This window comes from Chroicocephalus ridibundus, chromosome 6, assembly GCF_963924245.1.
Source record: "Chroicocephalus ridibundus chromosome 6, bChrRid1.1, whole genome shotgun sequence".
In the NCBI taxonomy this organism is placed as follows: Eukaryota; Metazoa; Chordata; class Aves; order Charadriiformes; family Laridae; genus Chroicocephalus; species Chroicocephalus ridibundus.
This window is the reverse complement of record NC_086289.1, coordinates 8,302,598-8,317,658: the sequence shown is the minus strand read 5'-3', so window position 1 is coordinate 8,317,658 and position 15,061 is coordinate 8,302,598. Positions and strand designations below refer to the sequence as shown.

The 15,061-nt window shown below is 41.3% G+C and overlaps 1 protein-coding gene across 2 annotated transcripts in view; it reads right to left on the bottom strand.

Annotated features, from left to right (window-relative positions):
* The window catches only part of HSPA12A (heat shock protein family A (Hsp70) member 12A), a 58,597-nt gene that overhangs the window by 23,322 nt on the left and 20,214 nt on the right, over nt 1-15,061 (bottom strand). For both annotated transcript variants that reach the window (XM_063338633.1, XM_063338631.1), the window contains exons 4-6: nt 13,050-13,236; nt 12,040-12,144; nt 9,300-9,416 (exon numbers count right to left, since the gene is read on the bottom strand). In XM_063338633.1, coding sequence (XP_063194703.1) covers nt 9,300-9,416; nt 12,040-12,144; nt 13,050-13,236 — 409 coding nt within the window. The remainder of the gene's footprint in view (nt 1-9,299; nt 9,417-12,039; nt 12,145-13,049; nt 13,237-15,061) is intronic.

Sequence of the window (15,061 nt, the reverse complement as noted above, 5' to 3'; positions counted from 1 at the left end):
CTCACCAGGAGATGTAACAAGGAGCAATGGCCACATATTGCAGCTTGTAGAGTTCAAACGGGATATTACAAACCCCCCTTTTCACTAGGAAGGTGATGCAGCACTGGAGCTGGATGCCCAGAGAGGCATCTCTGCCCTTGGAGGCTTTTAAAACTCGGCTAAACAAAGCCACTGCTGAGCTGGTGTTGGCAATAACCCTGCTTCAAATGGAAGGTCAGACTAGATGATCTCCAACAAATGCCTTCAATGCATGCTTCCACGATTCTAGAATGGTGCAGGTATTAAACGCTGAGAAAGACCAAAACTGCTGGTAGGAATCCTTCCCAAATGCCAAAGCCCTACACACTTTCTCTTTCCTTGTCTTTCTGAAAGCCGTGTCAAATCTTTGCCGTATCAGCAAGAGGGAGCCCATCGTGTCTGACCGCATGGCAGCAGCACCAGACTCACCGTAACAAGCCTGCAGTTATGCAGGGCCTCACAGGTGTGACTTTTACTTTCAGCACACTCTGAATAATGGATTTCGTGGAGTTGCACTGGCTACAGTCAGAACTGCTGCATTTGTGTGGTCACTGATTAGATGAACCAACTTGCTATAGATGGCTAGGCTGCCTTACTGAGATAAATGCCTTTGCTAAGCACGCTCACACTGCCTCAATTTATTTTTCCTGGGGTTGCTGCTAGCCAGGTAAGAGTTCAGATTGCTTTACCTGTGCATTTCTATTTATCTTATACGTTATTTTTTTAAATCCATTCTTTCAACCTGAACTTGGAATCCTTTGGGACTGTAAACACCGTTTGATTCTATTACTAAAAACCATACTTTTCAGGTCTTCTGGATATTGTATTATAATTTCCCTTTTTTAATTTAAAAACCAATGAGATTTACACAGAATATAATATAAACCTTTGAAACTCCTAAAATGCATAATGGAATCCAGAGAAGGAAGAGAAGCAGATAATCTCACGGGCTCCTGAGCTCTATGAAGCATTAATTGGGGAAACATTAAGTTCTCCTGGGCAGTAGGAGCAACGAGCGGACAGAGAACAGGAACTATTGTCAAATCCCTATATGTGACACTTGCGGAATAGCGAAAGAATACAGTACCCACTATGTAAGTGTTACAAGGATTAAGATCATGCTTGTAGTCCAAACGCTAAGTTAAATGTGGCTTCTTGCAGAAAACAACAATAGTGACAAAAAGGGCTCCTCTCTGTCAAGCCTTCCAAAATGTCACCCTCCTGTCACAGTTAGAGGACATCCCTTACCCGGTCTGTCTTAGTTCAAAAACCTGAGGAAATTTATAAACTGTACTGTGACGGCTCTGACAGGGGAATGTCATCCTATCCCAAAACTAGCAGACTTGTTCTACAACTCAAAGAAAAAGGTCCTTTGGACAATTTTGAACTATTCCCTATCTGTCAGAAACTACCTAGAAGTGTGTACAAGTTGTTCATTCTAAAGTTACGCTTTCATTAAAAAAATACACCTTTAATTTTTGAAGGACTGTTGGTCACTTGTTTGCTTCTCAAAGGAAAGGACTGTTCATGCCGAACCCCTCACGGAGCTGCTTTCAGGCTTTCACAGGGCTCTGCAGACCTGAGGGCTAATGTGGAAGAAAAGAATCCGTGCTCTGTCCTGGCAAAGGTGAGAGATGGAAATCAAAGAGATAAAAGTGTAGGAAAATGTGTGTACTGCATCTGTGGGAGGGTCTGGGAAGAGGGTCAGGAGGAACCGCCACATACCACTGCCTGTTCCACCCCCTCTATCTTTGACTCCCCTCTTTAGGGACGTACTTCGGCAAGTTCATGCACTTGGGGCTCAGATCTGCACCAGCCGCAGGAGCAGACCTTACAGGACATCTCATTTAGTCTATCACGTTTTGGTCTCAGAAGTAATCCCAGATGTGTAGACATAATTTTCTAAGGAGAAGAATCATAGAATCATAGAATCTTCATGGTTGGAAAGGACCTTTGAGAGCATCGAGTCCAACCATACACACACAAAAAACCCAAAACAAACAAACAAACAAAAAACCAAAGCAACCCACAATCTCTGCCACTAGAGCATGCCCTGAAGTGCCACATCTAGACGTTTCTTAAAGACCTCTAGGGATGGTGACTCAACCACCTCCCTGGGCAGGCTGTTCCAGTGCCTGACCACTCTTTCAGTAAAGTCATTCTTCCTAACATCTAATCTAAACCTCCCCTGCCGCAACTTCAGACCATTCCCTCTGGTCCTGTCATTATTCACCTGGGAGAAGAGGCCAACACCCACCTCTCTACACCCTCCTTTCAGGGAGTTGTAGAGGGCAATGAGGTCTCCCCTCAGCCACCTCTTCTCCAAGCTAAACATGCCCAGCTCCCTCAGCCTCTCCTCATATGACCTGGTCTCCAGACCCCTCACCAGCCTGGTAGCTCTCCTCTGGACACGCTCCAGCACTTCAAGGTCCCTCTTGTACAGAGGGGCCCAGAACTGAACACAGCACTCGAGGTGAGGCCTCACCAGTGCCGAGTACAGAGGCACCATCACTTCCCTGCTCCTGCTGGCCACGCTATTCCTGATACAAGCCAGAATGCTGTTGGCCTTCTTGGCCACCTGGGCACACTGCTGGCTCATGTTAAGCTGGCCATCCACCAGCACCCCCAGGTCCTTTTCTGCTGGGCAGCTCTCCAGCCACTCTTCCCCAAGCCTGTAGCGTTGCTTGGGATTGTTGTGACCAAAATGCAGGACCCGGCACTTGGCCTTATTAAACCTCATACAGTTGGCCTTGGCCCATCGATCCAGCCTGTCCAGGTCCCTCTGTAGAGCCTTCCTACCCTCAAGCAGATCAACACTCCCACCTAGTTTGGTGTCATCTGCAAACTTACTGAGGGTGCACTCAATCCCCTCGTCCAGATCATTGATAAAGATATTAAACAAAACCATCCCCAAAACTGAGTCCTGAGGGACACCACTGGTGACTGGCCACCAAGTGGATTTCACCCCATTAATCACAACTCTCTGGGCACGGCCATCCAGCCAGTTTTTAACCCAGCAAAGAGTACACTTGTCTATGCCATGATTCGTCAGCTTCTCCAGGATCCCTTACAAGGTAAGGAATAACCACAAGACTCTGAAATCACCAACTTTTTTCTTTGCACAACAGGCTACACAAATTCTCCAAATTGCTTCTTTGTTATGCCCTTGCCCTTTCATTCCTCCAAAATTTTCACAGGTATTGGGACCACAGATAAATCCAAATTAGCATTACTAAAGCTGACTCACATATTGCTGAACAATAACGTGCTAAGGGTTATGTTTGTGGACAGCTTGATGGTAAATGGGACCACGGTGGCATCAAGTCCATATTTCCACTAGAGTGATGTTGCAGCCGCTCGCTCGCTCCCAACTGACTGTTGCCACAGATCACATTTGTGCAGTAAATGAAAGCTTAGCTCCGAGTGGCATTACTAAGAATTTTTTGCTGCATTACATTCTATCCCCCAAGGTGCAGGAGGACATTAGTTGCAAGCTTTATGACTAGCGTGCATTAGAAAAATGAAGCCATTAAATTCTCATAAGCTTTTCAATTTTTCATGTTATATTATTCTAGAAATGCTTTCTGTACCATGGGCATGCACCAGTTACCACAACAGCAATGCCTGACTCTGCCTATTTAAGTACCCTCCTCGTGTCTCAGGCTCTCCCCCTCCCTTTGTTTCAAAATATCCTCATTGTAGGTCCTTACGGCTTAGGCTGATTTTATTAGACACAAGTGGCCCTGACTGAGAGCAGTTTCCCCAATAAAACTATATGCTTGCTATTTTCTGTTAGTTGCATCTCATTTTGTACCTTGACCTTTCTGATTTTGCCTTAATATTTTTCACTATAGTTTCACCTTCAGCTTGTATTTCTTTTATCTGTCGTTGTAATTGAATACTGGCACCTGAGATGTCTTTCAGGCTGATCTGTTATCCTCCTTCATCGTCCTTTCTATGAACTTACTACAAACAAACCTTCCCACTAGTTTTAGAGCTTGTACCTCACTGATTCATATCTGTTTGTGGACTTCTATCGCTCCCCCAACTCCTCCTGATTGTACTTTAAGGACTTTCAGGATGGCGTTTTCTTCTTTTGGCTGGAAAACCCCATCTAGCACAGTCCTTCCACCAGGCAGAGGGAAGATTCTTATTTTTGGCTATTTCTGTTAGCTCCAGTGCCCTTTCAGGCAATTTCTAAGATCCTGAGAAACATGTTCCACAGCTTGTAAGACAGGCATAGATCCATTTACCTGCTCTTACCTAGAATGCTACAAAAACTTCCTATTTTACTTGCTTAGCAAAATAAAAAGAAAAGCTCCAAATATTCCAACTTGTGCCACAGAAGCGGACAAACAGAAATGTACAGAACTGGATTAGCAGATGGCTTTGTCAACTGCCTCTGCCTTCATGTGAACCTGGCTGGGCAATTAAAGTGTGTAAACCGAGATCGATTACTACCCATTTCCCACTGTGCTGAGTTCCCACTCTGTAACCTTCACTCCTCAATTAGTTATCCTTTCCTAATTAAACATAGCCACAAGATGCAGAATCGTCCCTAACATATCACTTAATAAACATTTAATCCTTCTGATTAAAAAGATCTTAATATCACAAGAGTGAAAGCATGGACTCAAGAGAACCCCAGATGCTAAAAATAATCAGGATGGTTGATGTGTAAACACACTTGTGCCTCGTCTGCCACCACTAACAGGCACTGTTTCAAAGAAATCACGGGTTCCCAGTGCTGCTTATGCCTGAACATCATTGCTTTTTTATGTAGCTTATAGCAGAATTCTGTTACGCTGTGCCTAGATAAATAAATTTCAGTTGTGTGTGTTTTATGTACCGAAGAAAATACTTACGAAGGACTAAGTATAGCTCAGTTTCATAGATATCAGTCTGGTTAAGTCTCTCTACTCATCTTTTTAAAAATCAAACATACTTCACATCAAGTTTTTATTAGCAAGGAATTTTATGTGCCATCACACTACTCTTTCACCAAATTCTACTTTTCTCCAAAGGTTTTTTACACAGCAGGCTAGTACTGATCGATGTAACGTAATGTAGCCCTGGAACACAATGTGTTAAATAATTCTCATCATGTGCATTCCATGATGAAACTAACGTGAAAACATTAATAAATATTCAGCATAAGAGCTGGTTAAAGAAAGCATCTGGAAGTCCAGGCCCACGTCCTTAATCCTGTAACGTAGACTGCCTCTCTGTTTATTTATATGAGTTTACCACGCAAATGACTTTATTTGCTGTTTGTAACTGAAAGATAAATCTACTTCAGAGCTCTGGAACTCCATTGCAAAATCAACAGTTTATATTGAAAGAGAAGAACGCTCAATATCTCTAAGTAGACCACATGCCTGATGTTTGTAAGCCTACAGAATATTTCAGGCAAGCTTACGAAAATGCACTATCCTTCCTTTTCCTTTGCTCTGCCCTGAGTGCATTTGGTATGCCACGTTTTACTTTCTTATCTTACAGCTTATGCATTCACATACTCCTGACACACTCCAAACTCTTCTTTAAAACCTTACTCCTATTGGCATGTTCAAGGTATTCCAGCCTGCAGATTCTGCTCTGCATTTCCTGTGCCCAAAGAATGTGTACTGAAAGATGGGACGGAAGAATGCCTTTACTAAAAAGAAACACTCTGCCAAGAATATTGGATCCTCTGTTCCTCTAACAAACAATCTACAGTGCCTGAATTTCATTTGGATAAGGGATTAAAAGTGCTGCTCATAGTAGTATATTAAGACGGCAAAGTGCTGTTAAGACTGAATCAACTATTCACACCTACCTAGGTTCAATGGATTTCTACAAAAATGGTCTTCAATACTTTTAGAGTTTCACCTTTCCGTTACTGGACATATGCTTTATGTATTTTTTTGGGTCATCAATAATACAAGACTAATAAAACACTGAATTTTCCTGTGTACAAACCCAGACGACACAGAGGTGGGATCCTGATTTTGTGTCAAAGTTCACACGCCGTTCTGATGAGGCTGTAAGTGCCAGGCCATGTTCACGAGCAGAAGTGGCTTGCCTCCTAATCTAAGCTATCTTTTTATGTTGGTGTCTAAACCGCAGGCCCAGTGCAGGTTGCATGCGGCTGTCTTGCAAGGATAAGAATGAGGGCAGGTCCCCCATGAGCGGGATGGAGTCCTCCCACATGCTGTCCAACCATACCACTCTGACAAGGTCTCCAAAATAAGAAAACATATTTGAATTTATTACTCACGATAAGAGTTCTTCATGAGAATGGGATTCCTTCTAAGACTGGTAAATACAGCACTTCTGACAGAACTACACCAAAGCAAAGAATTTGAAACAGAACAGCTAGGACACAGAAACAAGAAAAGTTAACACTACTCACGATGCCTTAATATTTCACTGGGTGGGACAATGAGAAACCTGACTGATGCATCCGAAGAGTCCTTATTTGGGATGTAACAAACACACATGCAATGCACACTAATCCCAGCAGACATGCGTTGGGAAAGGAAACTTAAGCCAAAGTGGGTTGTACAGAGACGACACTCTGCTCTTGCCACAGAGCTCTCTCCAAGTGTGACCAGACCTCCACAAATGTCACACAGCTTTAGAACTATCTCTGGGCATATAGGAATTAAGCATGAGGGACAGGAAGAAGTGTCTGTGCACTGTTATTCAGGAAGAAAGCAATTTTGATTCAGCAAAATGAAGCTGTAAAGACATGCAGCTCTCTACAGCCTACCAGACCTAGTCCTTCAGGAGGCCCTGGAGAGCAAGACAAACGAGAATAAACAAATCCTGCTTCAAAGAGGTAACAACTAAAGTATAAAAAGAGTTAAGGATATAAAAAGCACAACAGATGAATAAATATGGGGCAGGCAGGGTAACAGCAAGAAGCCATGAGGAGCAGTTTTCACATATCAGTAGGTTAATCACAGTCAAGCTTTTGTAGGCGTGAAAAAACCCTGCATTTTAGAGTGGGTTTCAGAGAAGGAAGGTGGGTTAGCATTACAAATGTTCATGTCCGGGACATGCAGCTTATGTCTGAGATGACACAGATGAAGGAGTCAAATGTAGGTTGATTCCCCGTCAAATGCAAGGCTACAAAACCCTTTAACGTCAATGTTCTGAAGAGATACAAAACAGGCCAGATTACGGTTGTGAAAGCCAAGGAAATGATGCTGCAGTAACCGAGATGCAAAATCTGTGACAGCTTTGAAGAAAGCTCAGCAGTATGTACAGACAGGAAAAGCTGTCATGCAGACAGAATCCGCAGGATTTTGATAGGCTGGATGGAAAGAGAGAGGAAGAACCATGAGCCGAAGGGAACACCCAGATTACTCATTCAAATCAGAAAGCAGCACAGCAACTGGAAGGGAGCATCGCGGGTGCCCTTGGGCAGATTAAGCGCGGCAGGTTAGCAATGTTTTGTTTAAGGCGAGGCAGAGATGCAGGGATGTCAGAGCTGCACTGAGATTGTAGGCTGTACAAAAGCTGACGGACGTTGAGTGCAGAAGCAGATCTACAACACTTCTTCCTTGATTTTTTTAATTCCATGCAATATTAAGCTTTGCTTAGACAGCTACTTAACCATTCCAGAAAGGCTGGGCTTTATGTTGTGGTCCAATGACTGAAGCCATTAGTATTTTTGTTCTCTTAGAGCTAGGTCACTTGCCAGATTACTCAAGCAAATTTCCACAGCTCATTAACATTTCCCACTACTTAATTCTCATCTTAGACTAGTGGTTGTACCTCAGTGTGTCTCCAGTAACGAAGTTTCTACCACTGCCTTTTTACACTTTTCTCTACTGGATGCCCCAATTACTCTTCAGACAACAAGCTCTCCTTTTCACAATGCTTGCACGTTCCAATAGCCAGCAACAAGGGCTGCAACTACCGATCCAGCTGTACATACTGGTTTGAGGGACACGTTGGATCCAGCAATGGGAACCTAAAAGACTGAATGGCAATGCAGAACTCTGTTTTCTACACTTTTTTATTCATCCCCATTACTCGAAAAAAAATCAGCTGTGTAGTCAAGTAAACATCAATTATTTCCCTAAACTTAGGTTTTCCTGCAGTTGATCACACACACCAAGTTAAAAGCCCTGTCAGTCCTTGCTATTTATCAAGCTTGCCAATAAAAGTACACAATCACAGACACAACCACAGACACAGACACTAATTAACAACATTCCATTGTGCCACAAATGAGAAATGCCAAGAGATCTACCTTACGCTGCCCTGCTCCTTACACGGCTCCCGGTTCACGAGCACACATGCACACACACGGACAGCAGGCAGACAACAATATACAAAGAGAATGAATGGGTCTCTAGCGTTTCAGATTTACCTAAAACCGTGTCCTTCCATCAGAACTTTAAGAGTGTTTTGCTTCTGGCACTAGCATTAGCAATCCCACAATAAAGACTGTTAAGAAAAACGTTGCTCAACATTAGAGATAGTTAGAAACAGAGAAAAATCTGGGTGCTTCCCAGGAGCACTCTGCAAATTACTCATGACTACTAGGTATTTTACAAACTGTGTATCGCACAGCTGCTGCCAATGGGTTACGCAAGTCTCTGATCAAAAATAAATAAAACAAAATGGTAAATGAATATCCTGATGAAAAGAAGAATGTGTACATCTTGTGTATCAAAGACGCAAACTGAATTCGATATAAAGGACATGCATATGGAAAGTGCACATATTTGGGGTGCTGGGGTGAAAGGGTTAAATGCAGATAAACCTCTAACTGATGAAAATAACATTTGAATTTAATTTTACATCCAGACTATTCAGTTCACAGTCCTTTCATTCCTACTGTGGGAAAACGGGAACTGGAAAAAAGTCCCACTGAGGAGGCTCTTTGCTTTCCCTTCCCTTCCTTTTTTTATTTTTTTTTTTTTTATTTAAAAAGTCTGCGATGACCTAAAGAAAATAACAAAACAAAACTGTGTCCAGTATTTTAAAATCAGCTTTCCCTTGGGTCTCCAAACTGCATCTGTTCCACGTGCACCGAGTTCAGCAGGAATACAGTGTACAAGATGACTAAAACATGAGAGTCTGCAATAAGGGGCAGCAAGAAAATTGCATTTAAGAGGTGAATACATATGACTTAAAGCTACTGCTTGGTAGAGTTAACTTCTCTTTCAATGCTTCTAGTCTGACTATTTTCAAGACCATTTTTATACTGTTTATACCAGAGCTAATTGTCACCAATACAACTAGGGCTTTAAAGGGGCATTTCTAGGTTCAGTCTGTCATCTTACCTTGTAGGCAGCTTGTCTCATGAACTGCTTTGCAGGCTGCTTCCAAATAGCAGGCACTGTAATGACCCATCTTACTTCAGTGTTTTCAAAATCCGAACCTCCTTGGTCGCTGAGCTCCTAAATGAAAAGAGAGGTGAATGCAAAATGGTGGGCGTCAGCTTTATAAGAAAACGTTATTTTCTGCTGGCTCCAGTAACAGTAACTTTCTCTTCAATTTTTTCACTGTTACATCTATGCTACAAATCAGGATTATTGCCAACCTGTCAAAAACTGCTTTACTGTGCTAAAAGCTGGGATTAGGTTTGATGCCTTCCCCAGGAGGCCTATAGAAAACTTTACTGCTTAACATGAAGTAAAAAGTTATTTTTTCCAAAAGCACCTCATGCACTGCTGAATATTACAGAACGTTTATGGACGTTCTTAGTCACAGTGTAGGATTTGCTGTTAGCTTGAAGAATTCACACTTGCATCTTGATTAAGATGCAGAAAAATATTTACAGTATCACTGATGAACATTATGTTTTACAATCTGGATTTTTCAATGACTTCTTTATACTTCACTTACCTTTAAATCAAATTTTTACAACTCAGTTAACAAGGGGAAGTTACAGTTAAACCCTTTTAAAAAAATGACTGATTGCTCCTTGAAAACTTTGCTTCAAGCAAACATTCAAGACTAGTTTAGTTCTTTTATTGTCCTTTTTTTTCCCCCTTAAAAAGAGGAAAGTCTGTATTGCATTTGCAAATGAGGTGATATACTGACATGTTTTGGGAAAGGTTCCAAGTAAAATGTCACTACCATATGTCCTATCTCAATTTCCATCCAAACAGGGAAAGGTTCAGAAAGGTGAACAACGGGGCTTTAGAATGTAAAAAAACATGTGCTGGGCCAAGGTGTTGTATTTGTTTAGCTATGCTGCAGTTCAAAAATCCGTGGTGTAAAAGTAGTACCTTTATACTGCACAGGGCACTAGAAATGGACAGATTACAGTCCAAAGTAACAGTTCATTTACATCGCTTGTCTAATTAGTTTCAGCATGCACTCACAAATCACAGGAATTTATTTCTTTATTAACATCTAGAAAGGATGTAGCTCTGAAGAGGCAGCACAGCATATATATTGGATTGTACCCAACAGCATTCATATTCACTACGAATTTCCCCAGACTATGCAATCAACCTCGAAATCTAGTTAAATACAGTCTTTGACAAGATGAGGATTGAGTTGTAATGATAGGATTATTTCTCTGTAGCCATAAAAAATAGCCTGAGATCTCGCAGAGAATAAATTAAACCAATTCAAAAAAGTAGGTTAGTTTTTTAACAACAAGGCTATTTTTAAAAATGCCTGCTTGAATGAAGGTTCTGATGTGACCCAGCAACTACTACGTTTACGCTGACGTTACAGTGGTGCATTTGAGGCCAATGTGTACTTAAGTCACATTTGGCTGTTTACATGAGACTTTAAATCTCAAGAACTGTTTACTGGGGGCATGTACTTCACAGGAGAACACAAAAAACAAAATTGTGACCCAAAAAGAGTATTACAAGAAATAAGTATTGTAAGATTTCAAATGGGAAATGGAAAGTAAAATGCGTTTTTCCCTAACAACGTGAGCCACAGTAGGGAATAAAAAAAGGAAAAAACTGAAAAAAAGCAACACAAATGGAGGCAGTACATCAGAACACAGTATGATTTTACAAATTAAACCCCAACAGATGTCTGTCTTACTTTTTGGTTCTCTCTAATGCTTGTTAGATTTTCTGCATAAACGTGCATTCAGGATTAGGGCAACCAAGTAACATCTCACAGCACAACAACATGAAATTCACCCCTGCAAAGGGTCAGCACAGGGCCAAAATACCACAGCCTAATCGCAGCTCTTTGGCACACGCACTGCAGTTTAACTGTGTAAGACAGAATAAAGGAGTGTTGTGCACAGGTAGCTAGGTTGGTTTGGATAATGGAGGCTATACATCTGCGCTAGTGCAGAATTCCACCGACGCTGATATACTGAACCTCTCAGTGCAATCAAGTGGCTCGTACAGACCGTTGCACTGGCAGAATTACACTATTTCCACTAGGTTGGCTGGCTCGTAGACCTCAGCAGGGCATCTTTGTACAGACTTACTGTGAAATTCAAGCCACCAAATTGTAAAGGAGCTTTCAACACTCTTTTTATTACAATTAAATCCAGCTCATCTGACTTCTCTCTGCATAATCAGTGAAGACAAAGTCAGGTTGAGGGAGGAGACATCAGCAGGTGCCCATCCTATTGTGTTTCACAGTGCCAACCCTTTAACGTGAGAGAGAACCTTGCATGAACACAGAACAATCCACCGCCCCAGCAGCAGAAGCGTAGGGGACAAGGACCGGACCCAGTCTCAAATTTAATTCCTGAGCTTCAGCTCCTGCACTTTTAAACTTTCTTTTCAAATCGATGTTTTTTCATGAAAAAGCAGTAGAAAATGTTTAAGCCAGTAAGAAGATATTCAGAACTCTGAATCACAGTGATACACCTACTATTACTGAATCAAGCTTCCCCTGTGCGAGGGGAAACCACTTGAGGCTATTGTGAGCCCTCCAGAGTCCGCAGCCTGCCTAGAGTTTCTACAGCTGCCTTGCTTTCTTTACATCAAATACTACTGCGGTCAAAGCGTGGCAAGGCTAGAAGTGTTAAGGTCACATTTATACCAGTTATAAATACAGAAAAATCTAGATAAGGAAGCGTTATCCTACCTTTAATGCCTGTTCCTTAAAGAATTGCAGAGCGTAAGCAAATATCTCAAGTGCTTTGACTTTTTTGCCATTTGCAGCTGTCAGGTCTGTCTCCATGGTAAGATTCTACATGAAAGAAAATAACTGGAAGTTATTAAAAGGAAAAGGTAAACATGAAATTAATTCCCACTGCTTGAGGAAAGGGAATTCTTTATCCACCTGGCTAGGAAAAAGTGACAAAATTGTTCTGAAGAGGATCTAACTCATCACTTGAATTTCCCGGAGAATGACATTTGTTGCTTATTTTAGACTTTGTTTTTAAGCACATACCATGTCTAGAATACTGCAGGCAGAGAGAGAAACATAGACTAAATATAAGTAATTACAAAAAAAATGTATTTGTAATTAGTTGCAACAAAGCCGCATATGCAAAATATTTAAGCCAAGTTAAGAGTTAAAAGCACAGTATTCTGGCTTGCCACCAACACATGAAACCAGAAAACACCGCAATACAGAAAGTTCTGGCCACGTCCCAAAACTCTAGAATGACTTAGCTTAAAGACAGAGATATAATCAGTAGGAATAACGTCAAATTGACAACATGATTTGCACTTGCAGTTTTGATAATGAACCCTGGCTAAATTTGCTCCTCTGCGCTAGAGTTCAGTATGGCTCTTATATTCTACTTTCGCTTTCTGAGTAAATTTATAGAACAAACCGACCTCATGCAGAGTCCCTAGACAGCTACGAATTTCAGCAGGAAAACTAGGACATGAAGATCTAAGCAAAGCAGATATTGAACTTTGAAGATCTAGAAAGAAGGCTGGCAAAATACACTTGCCAAATGCGGCGAGAAGGAAAACGCATCATGTTATTAACTGAAAAGTTTAATTTACTTTATTTACTCTCAGAACTTAAAAACAGAGCTGCTTCACACCTAGTTCACAATCTTTAGGCAAAATCTAGCACTGTCCAGAAGATGATTTGAGCAGCAAATGCACAATTATCGAAGAGAGCTGGTTATTACTTACACCAGTGGTATGTAGCTTCATCTTAAACTTTTCAAAATACAGCCAGTGCTTTGATTCAGTGGGATCCAAGTCATGGTAGAAATCTCTCGCTGCATACCCAAAGCTATGGAACTTTCTCTCTGGTGTTAGGAGGATAGTCGTTGGTGTCTTCTGATTGGATACGCCTGGATCTCCACCTTCCCATCGCCTACCCAACACGTGAAACAGCTTCAGTAAATGATACTAATGCTTAGAGCACCAGAAAAAATAGCGCACCTTGAGAAAAACAACCTGGGGACAGATTGCACACGCTGCTTTCCCCTCCAAAGACACTCATTTCAATCCTTTAACACCAAAGCCAAGTGGTTTTATTCACATCCAAGAAGAGGACTACAATTTTAATTTCAGACAATTCAATACATTTTGCAGTTAATCGTATAATTTTTAAGTACAGAATCATACTTTGTCTTTGATAATAATACAGTTCCCTAAAGAAAGCCACACACAATGGAAACAGTATTACACCTACATTTTCAAACTAAACATACATTACATGCTCAGTATTTTCATACTAAACATATGTAATAAATATTGTACGGAAAAAAAATCAAGTAATTATGCAAGAACACTACAAATGAAAACCCAAATCCTCAAAACGGCCGATCAGACTTCATGCATGCTCACTTATATAGGATATTTTTCCCCATTTTGGAAAAGGGACCTGTTTAAGTCAGCTGAACACCACTGAGAACTCGATTAAATCCCTGCTTCTGTCACAGAATGCTCTCTGAAGAAAGACTAGCCAGTTCAACCAACAGCTGAACATGCGCCTCATTTCTTGGACACCTGAAACTCTGAAGACATATATGCAGATGTTGAGCCTTCTGCATTGCACACTCTGCTCACCTGAAGTTGATGAATTTGCCCAAAATGCTGTAAAAATTTTAGTCTGTCAAAAATAAAGCAGACTTCCCCAACTCCCCCATATCTTTTAGGCACCAAAACATCTCCCTCACTACCATGCATTAAAACAGTGAATAAAACTATTCAATATTATCAAGACTGTGAAGGCATCTTCAGGAAAACCCAAGAAGCACAAAGGTATTAAGAAGAAAGCAACAGAAGGCTTCTTTCACAGAATGGATAAGGAAATAAGTAAGAACATCAAATGTGAGAACACCCATTAAATGCAGGAATTGGGGGAGGCACAGGAGGCCGACAAGGTCAGACAGTAGAAAGTTGTACCAGAGAGACAGCTGTGAGCATTCTTGTCTTCTCACTTCTTCATCACAAAAAAAGCAAAATGGAAGAACAAGAAATTTGCATTATTGTTCCTCCTTGCCCCACAAACAAGTACTTTCAGCATGGGAAACATACACTTACCAGAACACATCTTCTTAAAAGGCAGCAGTGGAAAATCTGCTTTACGCTACAGCCATAATCATAACGCAGCTCACAGAGGAGCCAAGCTAAGATCAGATGGGCAACTGCATTCATTATTAAACCACGTTTTGATTGCTTTTTTCTAAAGATAGCTAAATACACTTTCACAATATACCACTGCCAAACTCCTTGTTCTAAAGCACATAAAGAATGCTTTGTTCTGTGGTACTTGTTTATGTGACATAGGAAGATTACGTAGAAACAAAAATAAAATTCTTCTTTTCCATTTCACTCTCAGAAACAGTTGAACCAATTGAAAATTAGTTGGCCTCCAGACCAAGGCAGACAATTGACATGGAAAACTGCAATCTAGGGGTCAATACTTGGCAAAGTAACAAGGAACAGGACCTTCTAAAGTGCTGGGAACTCTTCAGACCCTTCAACAGAGTAAAATCTGCCCTTTTTTGCACCAGCAGCAGCAACGGCAGGCAATCACACGCGTATGAATTTACTTCAGTGTCGAGAGCAGTTCCACTGCTCTGAAAGCAGAAACAGCAGGATAAGAAGTGGAATGTCTTCCACCTTCATCCTCTTGGAAAAACTTTCCTCAACGGCCCTAGTCCTGCTGCTCAGCCCCTGAGCTATTATCT